At 41.4% G+C, this 13,893-nt stretch overlaps 1 protein-coding gene across 1 annotated transcript in view; it reads left to right on the top strand.

Moving 5' to 3' along the window:
• Window positions 1-924: 924 nt before the first annotated feature.
• Window positions 925-13,893, top strand: part of LOC135513667 (HERV-H LTR-associating protein 1) — an 83,613-nt gene continuing 70,644 nt past the window's right edge. Inside the window, exons 1-5 of the mRNA XM_064936522.1 lie at window positions 925-1,021; window positions 4,884-4,940; window positions 5,550-5,630; window positions 6,905-6,988; window positions 10,273-10,356. Of these exons, the coding sequence (XP_064792594.1) occupies window positions 925-1,021; window positions 4,884-4,940; window positions 5,550-5,630; window positions 6,905-6,988; window positions 10,273-10,356 (403 nt within the window). The remainder of the gene's footprint in view (window positions 1,022-4,883; window positions 4,941-5,549; window positions 5,631-6,904; window positions 6,989-10,272; window positions 10,357-13,893) is intronic.

Genomic DNA, 13,893 nt, shown 5'->3' with positions numbered 1-13,893 from the left:
GCTGGGCTCCCTGCCTGTGCCATTAAACCCCTACAACTCATCCAGAACGCCGCAGCCCGTCTGGTGTTCAACCTTCCCAAGTTCTCTCACGTCACCCCGCTCCTCCGCTCTCTCCACTGGCTTCCAGTTGAAGCTCGCATCCGCTACAAGACCATGGTGCTTGCCTTCGGAGCTGTGAGGGGAACGGCACCGCAGTACCTCCAGGCTCTGATCAGGCCCTACACCCAAACAAGGGCACTGCGTTCATCCACCTCTGGCCTGCTCGCCTCCCTACCACTGAGGAAGTACAGTTCCCGCTCAGCCCAGTCAAAACTGTTCGCTGCTCTGGCCCCCCAATGGTGGAACAACCTCCCTCACGACGCCAGGACAGCGGACTCAATCACCACCTTCCGGAGACACCTGAAACCCCACCTCTTCAAGGAATACCTAGGATAGGATAAAGCAATCCTTCTCACCCCCCCTTAAATGATTTAGATGCACTATTGTAAAGTGGCTGTTCCACTGATGTCAGAAGGTGAATTCACCAATTTGTAAGTCGCTCTGGATAAGAGCGTCTGCTAAATGACTTAAATGTAAATGTAAATGTTACTTCGTTTTTTGTTTTTTTTACTTTTTTTTTTTTTCTTAATTTGGTTTGGTTTTTAACCTTATGGTCCACTTAGGAGCCTACAACAAGTTACAGTAAAACATTAACATTTTTAACCATAACATTTTTTACATTTTTTTTTGCATACAATCTACATTAACAATCTAAATGGACCAAAAAGAGACAATAGAAAAAACTGTCAATGGCAATGTGAGAAAATTATGGTAACTAGTCTGGCCCTAATTCAGGTTAATTTTTTTTTTAATGTAAGCCAGGGCGGGATCAGCCAGCGGCGGCTTCCCGCATGCGTGATTCATTTGCAGTCTGGACACGGACGGATGAGCATCTCCTGCTCTGACTGCAGCTGGGAGGGACTGCTGCGCGGGGCCGCCTGTGAGTGCTTTGGAACAGAGCACCCGCTGCTCATTGAGAAGAGTAAGAACAATATGTGCTTTCATGTCAGAGTCTCCAAAAGTCTCCAATAACACCAGAAGAAGTCGCTAGATTTGTCGCTCGTCACTTTTTTGAAAATATGTCGCTAGAGTGGTCTGAATAATCGCTAAATATAGCGACAAAGTCGCTAAGTTGGCAACACTGCACGTGCAGCCGCCAAAGCCTCTGCCTCTACAGCCACAGCAGCCTCCCCCGGTCCTAGTGCCGGGCCGGTAAGAAGTTCAAGATGCGATGGAATGGTTGACGGAAAAAATTATCACTGAAAAAAAAGATTGACTGATATTGATTTATTAAAATAGGCCTAGCGACGTCCCTGGTTTAGACTCACATTTTAAGTAGAACATTTTTTGAAATGGCAGGTTTTATGACGTTGTGGCTATAGTAACTACTGACGACAATGGAGGATGGTAGCTACAAAGAACCTGTTGAGACTTTTCCGCTTCTTCTACGGGATTTAAGAGGTGCTGATTTAAGAGGTGCTGCCACCTAATGGCCATTGTGATCAACACTTTTCTTCAAGTGGGTGAGGCGGTTTAGTGAGTGTCATTTATTGCTAGAAGGAACCTGAAATATATAGTAGCTTCTATTAAATGAATGGTAAAAATGTTGGCTTTTTTGGGGAATAAGCAATATAGCACTGATCCACTAAAACTAGAAATGAAACTATTTTTGTGTCATCAGCAGTGATTGTAAACGGATTATGTCCAGGTGTGGTTGTATTGTGTTTTTAAATTGGCCCAAAAAATTACATTGAATTAAAATCACAACAAATGTAAAGTATTTATAAAAAAACAAAAAGTTTACAGCCTCTGGCTGGCTGTGGCTAGCTGGAAGCTGGCAGGCCGATTTGAGATTAGAGAAATTCTAAATAATGTCTCAATGGCTTGCCTAGGGCTTATTATAGCTGTCCGCCAGAAATGCAAAATCGGTCTGCCGAGGGCTAATAGCAGTTCTCTGAATGGGGGTTACCTGCCAGAGATGCAAATCGTGTCTTGAACTGCAAACCACTCGCCCATTGGCGGTACAGATGTATAGCCTTGGGCATAGCACTAGCAGAAAATAGCAAACAGGGGCATATTTTTGGCTATCTGGGAAGGTGCACCTCTGTAATGGTAATTTAATTTTGATATACCACAACTGTCAGGTGGATTAATTATATTGGCAAAGGAAAAATGCTCAAAAACAGGGATGTAAAACAAATTTGTGCACAAAAGGTTTTTGTGCATATGGAAAATGTCTGGGATTTTTATTTCAGCTCATGTTGTTATGTTGTGTTTATATTTTTGTTCTGTGTATATGACTTGTTAATTAAGCAAAGGTTCAACATCAGGTTTAACTGAGGTGTTATCAATTTGCACTGCTCTTTGCGGTAAATAGTTTGAGTACTGCATGACAGAAACTTTTACAAGGCAGTAAGCTACCCGGGTTTCTCCCATGAGAAGTCTTTCCCAGGCCCTCACCCGTGTCCCATAGCACCCAAGGTTTATTTCGACCATCTGTTAATTACCGGTGAGTGCTACCGTAACCGGAGTGCCCACGGTTCCACCATCATTAAAGACTCCTATTCAAACTCCTCTTCCCACCGCCACCACCGGGTCTCATATGACATGCCAGCAGTTTATTACAGCTATTTACATGTCCATTGGAGTTGGATGTTGTTGGGTGACTTGTGTGGCTGAATTCAGGCTCAGGATTCAGAGGTAAGATCTTTATGTTGTTAAGAGAGACTAGAAATGATGGGACATGTTAAAAAAATTATGATACTAGGAAAAATCATGAAAAAATCATGAATCATGTTTTCATCTTGTATTTTTCTTTATGCCCCTGGCTGAGACATGGGGTGTGGGTCGTTCTTGAATTGCGGTGGCATTTGCGTCCCTTGTCTTTGCAAACATGGATAATTTTTTTAAAATGACAAATAGTTACACATCATTACATGTTTTTGTTTATATTGAGCTTTTTATCAATGATAAAACATAACGCAAGTCTGTTAAACTACAAAACATTATGTTTATGCATTATTTAAAGTGCTTAGTTTAAGCAAATTGTCTTGTCCCGGTGGTGATATGTAGAGTTGTAGTGACATGTTTTGGGGATTTAGAAACACCTATCTATTATTTTGAATATTAAAAGTATTTAATATATTGTATGTATCAATAAAAACTAAGAAGGCTATTAAAATACAAATGTTTTACTAGTATAACGTGTGTCCCTCAGTTTTGTGTCATTGCTGTTACCGCCTTGAAAATCGGTGATTACAAAGATGACAGGACATTGGCATTCTCTCCAGTGGTTTATTTTTATTTATTTATTTATTTCACCTTTATTTAACCAGGTAGGCAAGTTGAGAACAAGTTCTCATTTTCAATTGCGACCTGGCCAAGATAAAGCAAAGCAGTTCGACACATACAACGACACAGAGTTACACATGGAGCAAAACAAACATACAGTCATAATTTATAATAAGAACCATGACTGATGTCACTTACAAAGCAGCAAAGGGCTTCATTTGACACATTTGTTTGTTTACCCACAGAAAACTGTCCGACAAATTTATAACTGTGCCTCAGGATTATGGACAGAGAAATAACATAACTACAACGTCTTTGGGAAATTAACCTCTAACACATTACATCACTTAAGCCAATGTCACTGACACTATTAAAGCGAGAAAAAATATTTTGGGGGTTTATGTATAATGTCTACCAGCTGTCTCTCTCTCTCTGTTGAATTGAGCCTGGGGACGAGATTAGTTTATTTAGTATCTGTAGCAGTTTTAAAAAATAACCATTGACTACTTTTTTGTATCGCTATATAATCTGTTTTGTTTCCCAAAATGGAGCTTTATCTCATTCTTATGAGAGTTGAATATCACTGACTGCAATGGGGAGGAGGGGGAAAAAATCTGCCCGTGACATCATAATGTTGTGATACATGGAAAAATGTTGGTTTTGCATAACAATATACCCTTAATGAGGTAAGCCATTTAACTTTAGGTTGAGATGCCCTGTAAGCAGCTCTAGCATGTCTTGTTTTGTGTTTTTGTAGTGGGGTGTTCACATATGATGGCAGGCTTTTGGGCTTCAAGGAATCACTCAAAGCTGTGTCTCAGGACATGTGTAGCTATTCTGCTCCTCCTAGTCTTCTTTCATATAGGTAGGTGATAGAAGAGAAGTATAACTGAACTCTAATCCTATACCTTGAATTCCATCTAGATGGCCTTGTTGTTTTGTTATTCTTGCCACTGAACATGTTTACAGTATTCTTAGCAGTAAGGTCATTTTTTCATGTTAGATATTGTAACATTGCTGTTGTCATTGTCAATCATGTAAATTATGAATGGAAAATGAAGATTATAATATTATTTCAAGATTATATTTCACTTTGACATGAGACTTTTCTTGCGAGAAAATGAAAAGGGGCAATCTGTAGTAACGACATACATTTTTGACTTATATAAATTAATTATATGTTCAAATTGATTCTTAAAGAATATAACTTAGAAATGCCTCATGAGCTTATCGCAACTGTCGTACCCCATCAGAACCCAAAATATAAGCTTGTTTTACTCCAATTTTACTCCAATGTTGTAAACAAAGTAAATGTAAACAAACAGTGTATAGCTTCAAAACGTGGCTAAAACTATAATGTTGATATGTAGCCATGGCTCTACGTAGTACTGTGCATCTCCCATAGCCTGTTCTGGACTTGGGGACTGTGAAGAGACCTCTAGTGGCATATCTTGTGGTGTATGCATGGGTGTCCGAAGTGTGTGCTATTAGTTTAAACAGACAGCTCGGTGATGTAATGATCAGATTTTACTTTGCATATCATGTACATGCAGCTCAAAGACATGGCAACCAGGAGGAAATATATAAGAGGGATCTTCTAGCATCGACAGGTACCGTGCACTTCCAAAAAACAAACCTCCATTGTGTGTACACTAAATAAAACACAAATTATTTGAACTGTTCATCTTAATGTTGTTATAAACATGACAAAACAAATGCCATAAGATGTCATGACATCTTGTATCACTGAATGTCAAGTGACATGGCTTATTTGCTATGCATCAGAAACAGCAATGGTAGTTGTTATGACATGACATTTGTTACACACCCACATTTATTTTCTTAAATGTTTTTATTTAACCTTTATTTAACTAGGAAAGTCAGGGACATTATGACAATAATATGAAACCATAATGATGTACAATTTAAAAAAAGCATCACCGAAATAGTTGATCTCTGGAACAATTTTAAAACAGTAAAGTTAAAATTATTGGTCAGACTTTTTTTTTAGAGTTCACATATTGGTTGATTTTTCACTACTATTACATACTATTACAAGTGGTTTACTTTAAAGACATTTGGTATTGTTATGCTTCAGAAAAGCAATGAACATGCAATAAAGTTTAATCTGTGATACATTTTGGGCATTGCCATATTGAAGTTTCATAATAAAACTGTATCTACTCACATTAACAATGTTGTTCTTCCTTCCTTCCCAGAAATCCCGGCAGAGTATATTGATCCAACTTCCATAGATCTCACTCCCTTGGTCAATACGTTAATTCATTCAACACAATTAGGTAAGTCACCAAAATGCAATTCATTTTTAAAGCAGTTGTCTCATCATGATGTAATTTCAACTGTGAACACGCAGCCTACTCACCTCAGTAGGAGTCTGGAAGATTCCACCTCAAAGATTTTTACGGCTCCGGTTAACTTAAATAAACCCAAGATGAGTTTATAAAGAGCAGCGTTTCATTAGTGTTTCTTTTACAAGAAGTTACAACATTCCTCACACTGAAAGTAGTCTATGGGCCAAGAGAAACTGTAATCAATGTTTTGTTTTTCTTTAAACAGCAACTTCAAATCAAAGTGTATTTGTCACTTGCGCCGAATACAACAGGTGTAGACCTTATGGTGAAATGCTTACTTACAGGCTCTAACCAATAGTGCAAAAAAGGCATTAGGTGAACAATAGGTAGGTAAAGAAATAAAAACAAACAAATAAAAAGACAGGCTATATAGTCGGGCTGATTGAGGTAGTATGTACATGTAGATATGGTTAAAGTGACTATGCATATATGATGAACAGAGAGTAGCAGTAGCATAAAAGAGGGGTTGGCGGGTGGTGGGACACAATGCAGATAGCCCGGTTAGCCAATGTGTGGGTGGGAGCAGTGGTTGGTCGGCCCAATTGAGGTAGTATGTACATGAGTGCATAGTTATAGTGACTATGCATATATGATAAACTTCAAATAACTTTAGCCACAGGAGCTGATCAATGGAAGTGATGAGGGAAACCATGCAATGTTTTTTAAGGGCAGCTGAACTCACTGATTTTTCCTGGGCTTTTCTGCTGCTCATTAAGAAAAATGAAATATGTGTCTTGTGGGTGTGTTATGTTTGTTATAGTGGAGTCCAAAATTATTGACACCCTTGATAAAGATGAGCAATATTGACTTTATCAAAATAAATAATTCAAACACTTTTTTTCTCAAAAAGGTAGGGGTCCAAATTATTACACCTAAAGATTATTATAAATAAAGTATTCAAAAGTTTTTGGTCCCATATTTCTAGCATGGCTACATCAAGCTTTGTTGGATGCATTTGTAGTTTGTTTTGGTTGTATTTCAGATTATTTTGTCCCCAATAGAAATGTATATATTTTTTTACAATACAATCAATGTTTCTGACTAATATTGATGCAACATAGGCCATTTTCAAGCAGAGAAGTTGTTTTTTTGAGTTCAGCTGCCCTTAAAGACTACTTTCAGGGTGATGAAGCATCTAACATGAAGTTGTAAAATACGGAACTTCCCCTTTAATCTTTATCGATTTGTCTTTCCCACTCTAGGCTCAAGTCAGCTCTTCTCTTTGTTGAGTGTGACCTCACACAGCTCCCTGGCTCTTCACAAGCTCACTCTACTGGTCTATAACAGTAAACAACCACATAATTTATGACATAATTTATGACAACCAGTAACCATTATCCATCTCCCCCACCTGTAGCTCTGATGTGTCTGTTAGGGTTTTATATTGCAAGTGCATGTTGGTTGCTGCAGTCTCCTTGCCAGGCATGTTGTGAATGGCTTGCCCTTAGATAGGTAGAACAGCTGTGTGTGTGCGCCCGCGTGCTAAGGTGATGGATTCTAAATCTGATTTGTTACACTGACTGTACATAGCTCTTCTTAATGGCCAGCTCTTATGGTCAAAGTTCACTCTTGTAGTTCTTAATAGTAATTGCCTGAAAAATGAACTTACTGTTGTACTCTACAACAGGCGTTATCAACATCACACACAACATGCAAAACGTCACACATCTCAAAACCAAACACGTAATTCAAAACTATTTTAACTCTTCTCAAAATTGTTTTTGCATCAAAACACTACACACAAACCATCAAATGATTAGCTCTTATACACACCAACTACACACAGATGTGACAAACGTAATACACTACTATCTTGTGTCTTTTGAATGTTCAGTGGAGTCCACGGCAGTTTGTCATAACACTCACATGTACATGTATGTGCAGAAATATATACAGTATGTATGTATGCATATTCAGTATATATTTACACTATAAACAGAAATGCAAGGGGGGAAAAATATATGTCCATTGCTCGTGTTTCTTGGCCCAAGCAAGTCTCTTCTTCTTATTGGTCCTTTTACTAGTGGTTTCTTTGCAGCAATTTGACCAGATTCTCCTCTGAACAGTTTCTATTTAGGGTGTTCAAGCTCTGATTTCTAAGTGAAGAAATTAGCTATAAGTGTTTTCACACTGGGTGTAGGTAAACGGTAAATGAGTGTGGCATTTTGAATGGCAGTGTTTTCCAAACACAAGACCTGTTAGTTTTAAATGATGTGTCCAATGTAGAGAACTGTGTTTTGCAAAAAGTGTGTTTTACAATTGCAAACTGAGTGTAAAGCAGATAATGTGCTTACAGTTTTGCAGACTTGGTCTGAAGATTAGGTACATGAATTAATGAGTTCACTGAGTGTGCCTCAAGTACCACTTTCAGTCTGTAAGCGATTGTAAAAAAAATATTTAAAAAAATAATAATAATAATTTCCCCCTAACTAACCTTATGAAGATTTGCGTACGAACTTCTGGCCAATTTGTATGGAATTGACTGTATAATAATCACATTATTAGTCAAATGGACAAGATATGTCATCCCATGACCCATCTAGACACCTTGCCACAACCTGCTAGTGGGTTCTGACCCATAGTTTGGAAAACACTGCTCTGTATCATCACTGTCAATTTCATTAAGACCTTGTCATGATTCGACATACTGTCGATCAGTATCATGTTTGCCTAATTCACTTAGCACATCATGTCAACCATAGTCTATTGAATAACACAATATTCATCTTTAATTTAATAAAATATGGTAAGTAATGCTAAATGATAGCTGTAGTAGAACGCAGACCTGGGTTTCAAATACAAAAAATCAAGTCAAAGCGTTTGTAGTTTTTCCACTTTTCTATATGTTTTTAAGCCAGGCAAGCTCAACCAGACAGAGATAAAGTATTTGAATCGATTTTTTAAGTATTTGAACCCCATCGCCTCGGATTAAGCTGATGATATAAAACATATTTAAAAGGGGGATAAATTCATTCTGTAGCACAAACTTATTACTAACACATACATAGGTGTAGGATCTTAATTTTAGCCAGTTTGCAACAGCAGGAAAATGTGAATTATTATCTGGATTATAATTAATGTACAAAAGCTGAAGAACATATGCACATTCAGGTACTTTCCACAGGTGCTGGAGTTGTAGGAAAGCTCATGAAAAACAGAAAGTAAAATGCCGCACACTGCTGCTCATGCTCACAGGTGATATTTATTTACAATAACGTTTCGACCCTTAGGTCTTCATCACGCATCCATATCCCAGGTGGGGGTGGAAGGTCCTATATATAGGGGCAGTACTCAGTGACATCACTTCCTGAAACAGGAGGTAAAACATTTATAACGTAGTTTCACAATATTAACAATCAATGTATCAAAATATATGATCATACACAGGAAATGTGATCAATATTTACAGTAATATACATACACATACAATATTAAATTAGGATAAAAAAAATACACAATTTAGACATATTGAAACTATAAAAACGGTTTCATCTCAAACTCCTTGTTAAGGCCAAAAGGAGACAGTGTGTTGAGCCTGTGGATCCACAAATATTCCCTTTGAAGAAGTGTCCTCTCAATATCCCCTCCCAAGCGGGGCATCTTTGGGCTCCCGGGTGGTGCAGCGGTCTAAGGCACTGAGGGACTAAAGTCCTTGGTTCAAATCCAGGCTGCATCACATCTGACTGTTTCACATCCACCATTGTGGTGCACAATTGGCCCAGCGTCGTCCAATTGTTAAATAAAAAAATCTTGACCATTTCTATTCCAATGTCTCTCAGAGAACTAATAGAATGTCCAGCTTGTACAAAATGAGCAGCAACTGGATTTTTGTCTGTATATTGCTGCGGTGCTCACTGATTTGTGTCTTAAAGCTTCTATGTAAGACCCTATGTCCCTATGTAAGACAGACATCAAGGATATTTCAACATGCAAATAACATTGGTGGACATGCAAGTAATCAGGCCCTTGATCTTAAATCTTTGTATTGTGCGAGGGTGGGTAAATTACTTGCATTTTACCCCCCTTCAAAGGGAATCTTTCTGGATCATATTCCCTGTGTATGATCATATATTTTGATACATTGAATGTTAATATTGTGAAACTTATGTTATACATGTTTTACCTCCTGTTTCAGGAGATGATATCACTGAGTACTGCCCCTATATATATAGGACCTTCCACCCCCACCTGGGATATGGATCCCTGAGGAAGATCTAACAGTCCAAACGTTGTAAATAAATATCACCTGGGAGCATGAGCAGCAGAGTGCAGCATATTTCTTTCTGTTTTCAATTATAATTAATGGACATTTTTGTTGTGGTTGATACATTTTTTATAAGGGGAAATCAAGTCTGAAATTTCAAAGTGGAGATTATAAACTTCAGAAGCCGTTTTAAACCTCAAATGTTCTCCTGCAACAGGGTGATATAATTAAGATCCTACATCTGTAAGTACTGTCTGCTAAAGATAGCATGTTGGTACAGTATTTAATCAGTAAAATCAAATTTAATGGACACTGAACTGTTTCTCAAAGGGTTCCTTTTTAATTTCTTATTAGTTTGTTTTGTAGTTTCTAATTTCAGAAGTATCGCGGACAACATGTTTCCAAGAAGGTATTGCTATTGTGTAACAAACGAGACAAACGACTTAACAGGTGAGACACAGGATCTGTTTTTTCGTTATGAAATGTCTTATATTGCCATGTCTAAAACCTGCCTTAACCCCTAATTAATTTTTAGGGGCATGAAAATGTTGCTCAATTAGTTCCAAGGGACCTAACGTGCGCCAGAAAAACATTCCCCGCACCATTACGCCACCCCCACCAGCCTGTACTGTTGACACAAGGCAAGATGGAGCCATAGACTCATGCTTCTTACGCCAAATCCTGACTATGCCATCATGACACAACAGCAATTGGGATTCGTCGGACCAGGCAATGTTTTTCCACTCCTCAAATGTCCAGTGTTGATGATCGCGTGCCCACTGGAGCCACTTCTTCTTGATTTTAGTTGATAGCCCATCTGTGACAAGGACCAACGAGTTGTGCATTCCAAGATGCTGTTCTGCACACTACTGCTATCTGTTTGTGACCCTGTTTGTGACTCTCATCAATAAGCTGTTTTCGTCCACAGGACTGTTTTTTGTTTTTCACACCATTCTCGGTAAACCCTAGACACTGACATGCGTAAACAGAAGATAAACAAAAGATATAGTTACCACATCTTAATCATCTAATTGGACTGTATTCTACAGTATATGTGTCCAAGGTCTTGGCTAAGTGACTCTATCATGGCATTGTGTCTCATGTCATATCTAGGGCATTCCTACATAGTGGTGTGTTGCTTAGGGCACTATCCTAATTTGATGACTATATGATAAGTCTACAGTTGTAAGGTACCAGCTTCGGACAGTCTACAGGGATGACCTATGGACCTCTGGGGAGAAACTGGTGAGTACGGTAGCTGTAGAGTCAAAGGCCTCAAAGTACATTTTAAACTTTAAGTGATCCTAGGATAAATACTTGGTAAATGTTCCGTTGTACATGTGTGTTTATGCTTACACGGGCTCACATGCCAAAGAAAAGAAAATCAAGTATCCTGTGTGGCGCATAGCAGGTCAGCCACCAGGGGGAGACTCCTCGAGGCCTGGTGACAGACGGAGTATACATCACAGATAGCTCCATCTGCTGGACTTGCCGGGTATTGACGGGCTCTCCGGCCAGGACTAATTGGGGCTGATAGGTAGTTGGTGAGTAATCAAGGACTGATTGCTCACCAGCTGTGCGAGTCCCATTAAGCTGCCAGAAGGGAGAGTGGGGGAAGAAAGGACTCCCGTATAGTTGGGGACGGTTGCAGAGGTAACAGGAGGGAATTGAGTTTTTGTCCCTGACAGGATACAGCAAGACCCGGAGCCCAGAAGACGGTATCCCGGAGAGGGTCTCATGGGGGAGACCTATCCTTTTCTTTTTGATTTATTATTCAAATAAACACCGTTGAAACCGAGCTAATCCTACTTTGTCTGTGTCTGATCTGTGACCCCCTGGTCTGCCACAATTGGTAGAGAATGCGGGTAAGTCTGATAACGTGGCCAGATCAGGGTGAGACGTTTACACAGCACCAGCATGGACGACTTGATAGCTCAGTTCGTCCGGGCCTAACAAGCACAACAGGCGGTTCAGGAACGAACGAAACGTCCGCCTCGTTAGGGAAATCAGGAAGTTGCAAGGAGGAGCGTTTCCTGAATCACATTCGAACCAGTTTTTAATCAAGCTAACGGAAGACAATGACATCGAAACATATCACTGTACGTTTGAACGGACAGCACTGAAGTGGGCAAGTCTGCTGGCCCCGTTCCTCTTTTGTATTGCCCAAAAGGCGTATTGGGACCTGAACGACGAACATGCGGCTAACTACGACGGACTAAAATGGGTGATACTCAGGCTCTACGGCCCATCGGGCTCAACTGTTCCACGACTGGAGGTTCGTACCCGTCGCATCCCCCCGAGCCCAGATGAGCGACCTACTGCGCGTCACCAGGGCATGGCTCCTAACCGACGTGTCCACCCTCTCCATCCTCGACAAAGTGGTCCTGGATTGCTTCTTACGGGCGCTACCCCACGACATGAAGACGGCAGAGAGTCTATGCATGCCCTAGACCTTGGAGGGCCTCCTGGAAGCAGTGGAGACGCATCGGGCCCTGCTGAGTGGGAGTCGGGATGAGTCGGCGACCCGTTCGAGGGAATGGAAGGACTGCCCCACCGCTGTGTACCTCGAACCGAGTGAGGCGCCCGGGGGCACATTGCCTAGAATTGCCCGGCTCGAGAGGAGTAAATGCCATCAGCTAGCCCCGGAGGCGAGGTGGGTCACGCCGTGAACTATGTCACCTCCTGTTGGGCGCACCACGAATCAACTGCACCCATGGTCCCTTTGAAGGTTGACAGACACAACACGGAAGCGATATTAGACTCCGGAAGTATGGTTACGCTCGTAACCACGAGCCTGCTGAACCAGTAGACCGAAAGGGGTAGGGAGATGTCCATTTCCTGTGTTCAAGGTGACACAAAGCGGTATCCAACCGTATGGACCAACATCATGATGCTACAAGGGAGCTGCCAGATGGGTGCAGTACCAGAGTTGCCGGTACCTCTCCTAGTGGGATGAAATTGTCTGCGGCCCTATGGTGGCACGAGTTGAAGAAAAAGATACGAGCCGGCTGAAAGAAGATAGCAGGGACGACCCATCGCCTGTGCAGCCCAGAAGCAACCAGTCAACCAACCTTTATCTACGGGTCCAGAGTCAGAAGGGGCGCCAGAACCCAACCCCCCTGGAGAACCACTGGAAGAGGAGCCCAGCTTCCCCCTCCTCTCTTTCGAGGGGCCAGTCGAGACACCTGCTGGAGGCCAACTGAGGGGACAATTTGGGACGGCCCAGTGGGAGGATCCGAACTTGAAAGCCGCCACAGCCCAAGTGATAGCGGTGGATGGACAACTACTTCTGGGTGTGAATGACTGGCGATATCAAGAATAACCTTTTGTATCAGGTGTCGCGCCAACAGGGGGAACTTCGAGAGGTATTGTTGCTGCCCCAATGGTACGTGGGAACCGTTCTTCAGCTGGCCAACACCCACCTGTTGTGGGGACACCTGGGAATGGAGAAGGACGAATCTCCGCCCGGTTCCACTGGCCGGGATGAGGAGGGCTCTGGAAGACTACTGTCGCAGCTGCCCGGAGTGTCAACTAACTGCCCCGAAAGTACACTTCCGGAACCCACTGGTTCCCCTACCAATCATCGGGGTGCCCTTTGATCGCATCGCCATTGATATAGTGGGACCCCTGGTAAAAACAGCACGAGGACACCGGTGCATAGTAGATTATGCCACCCGGTATCCCGAGGCCACTCCCCTACGAGCGGCGGTATCCAAGGGAATCGCCCGGGGGAATTTCCACCTTTTTAGCCGGGTGGACATCCCGAACGAGATCCTGACAGACCAAGGTGCTGAGTTTATGTCCCACCTAATGAAAGAGTTTTCTGCTCCACTGCAGCTCAAGCAGATCCGGACCTCCATCTTTTACCCGCAGATGGATGGGCTCATCGAGCGCTTCAATAAAATGCTAAAACAAATGCTGTGGAAGGTAATCGAGCAAGACAGGAAGAACTGGGACCAGCTACATCCCCACCTAATGTTCTCAATC

Source organism: Oncorhynchus masou, chromosome 25 (genome assembly GCF_036934945.1).
Source record: "Oncorhynchus masou masou isolate Uvic2021 chromosome 25, UVic_Omas_1.1, whole genome shotgun sequence".
Taxonomy (NCBI): Eukaryota; Metazoa; Chordata; class Actinopteri; order Salmoniformes; family Salmonidae; genus Oncorhynchus; species Oncorhynchus masou.
This window is presented reverse-complemented; position numbering and strand designations above follow the sequence as displayed.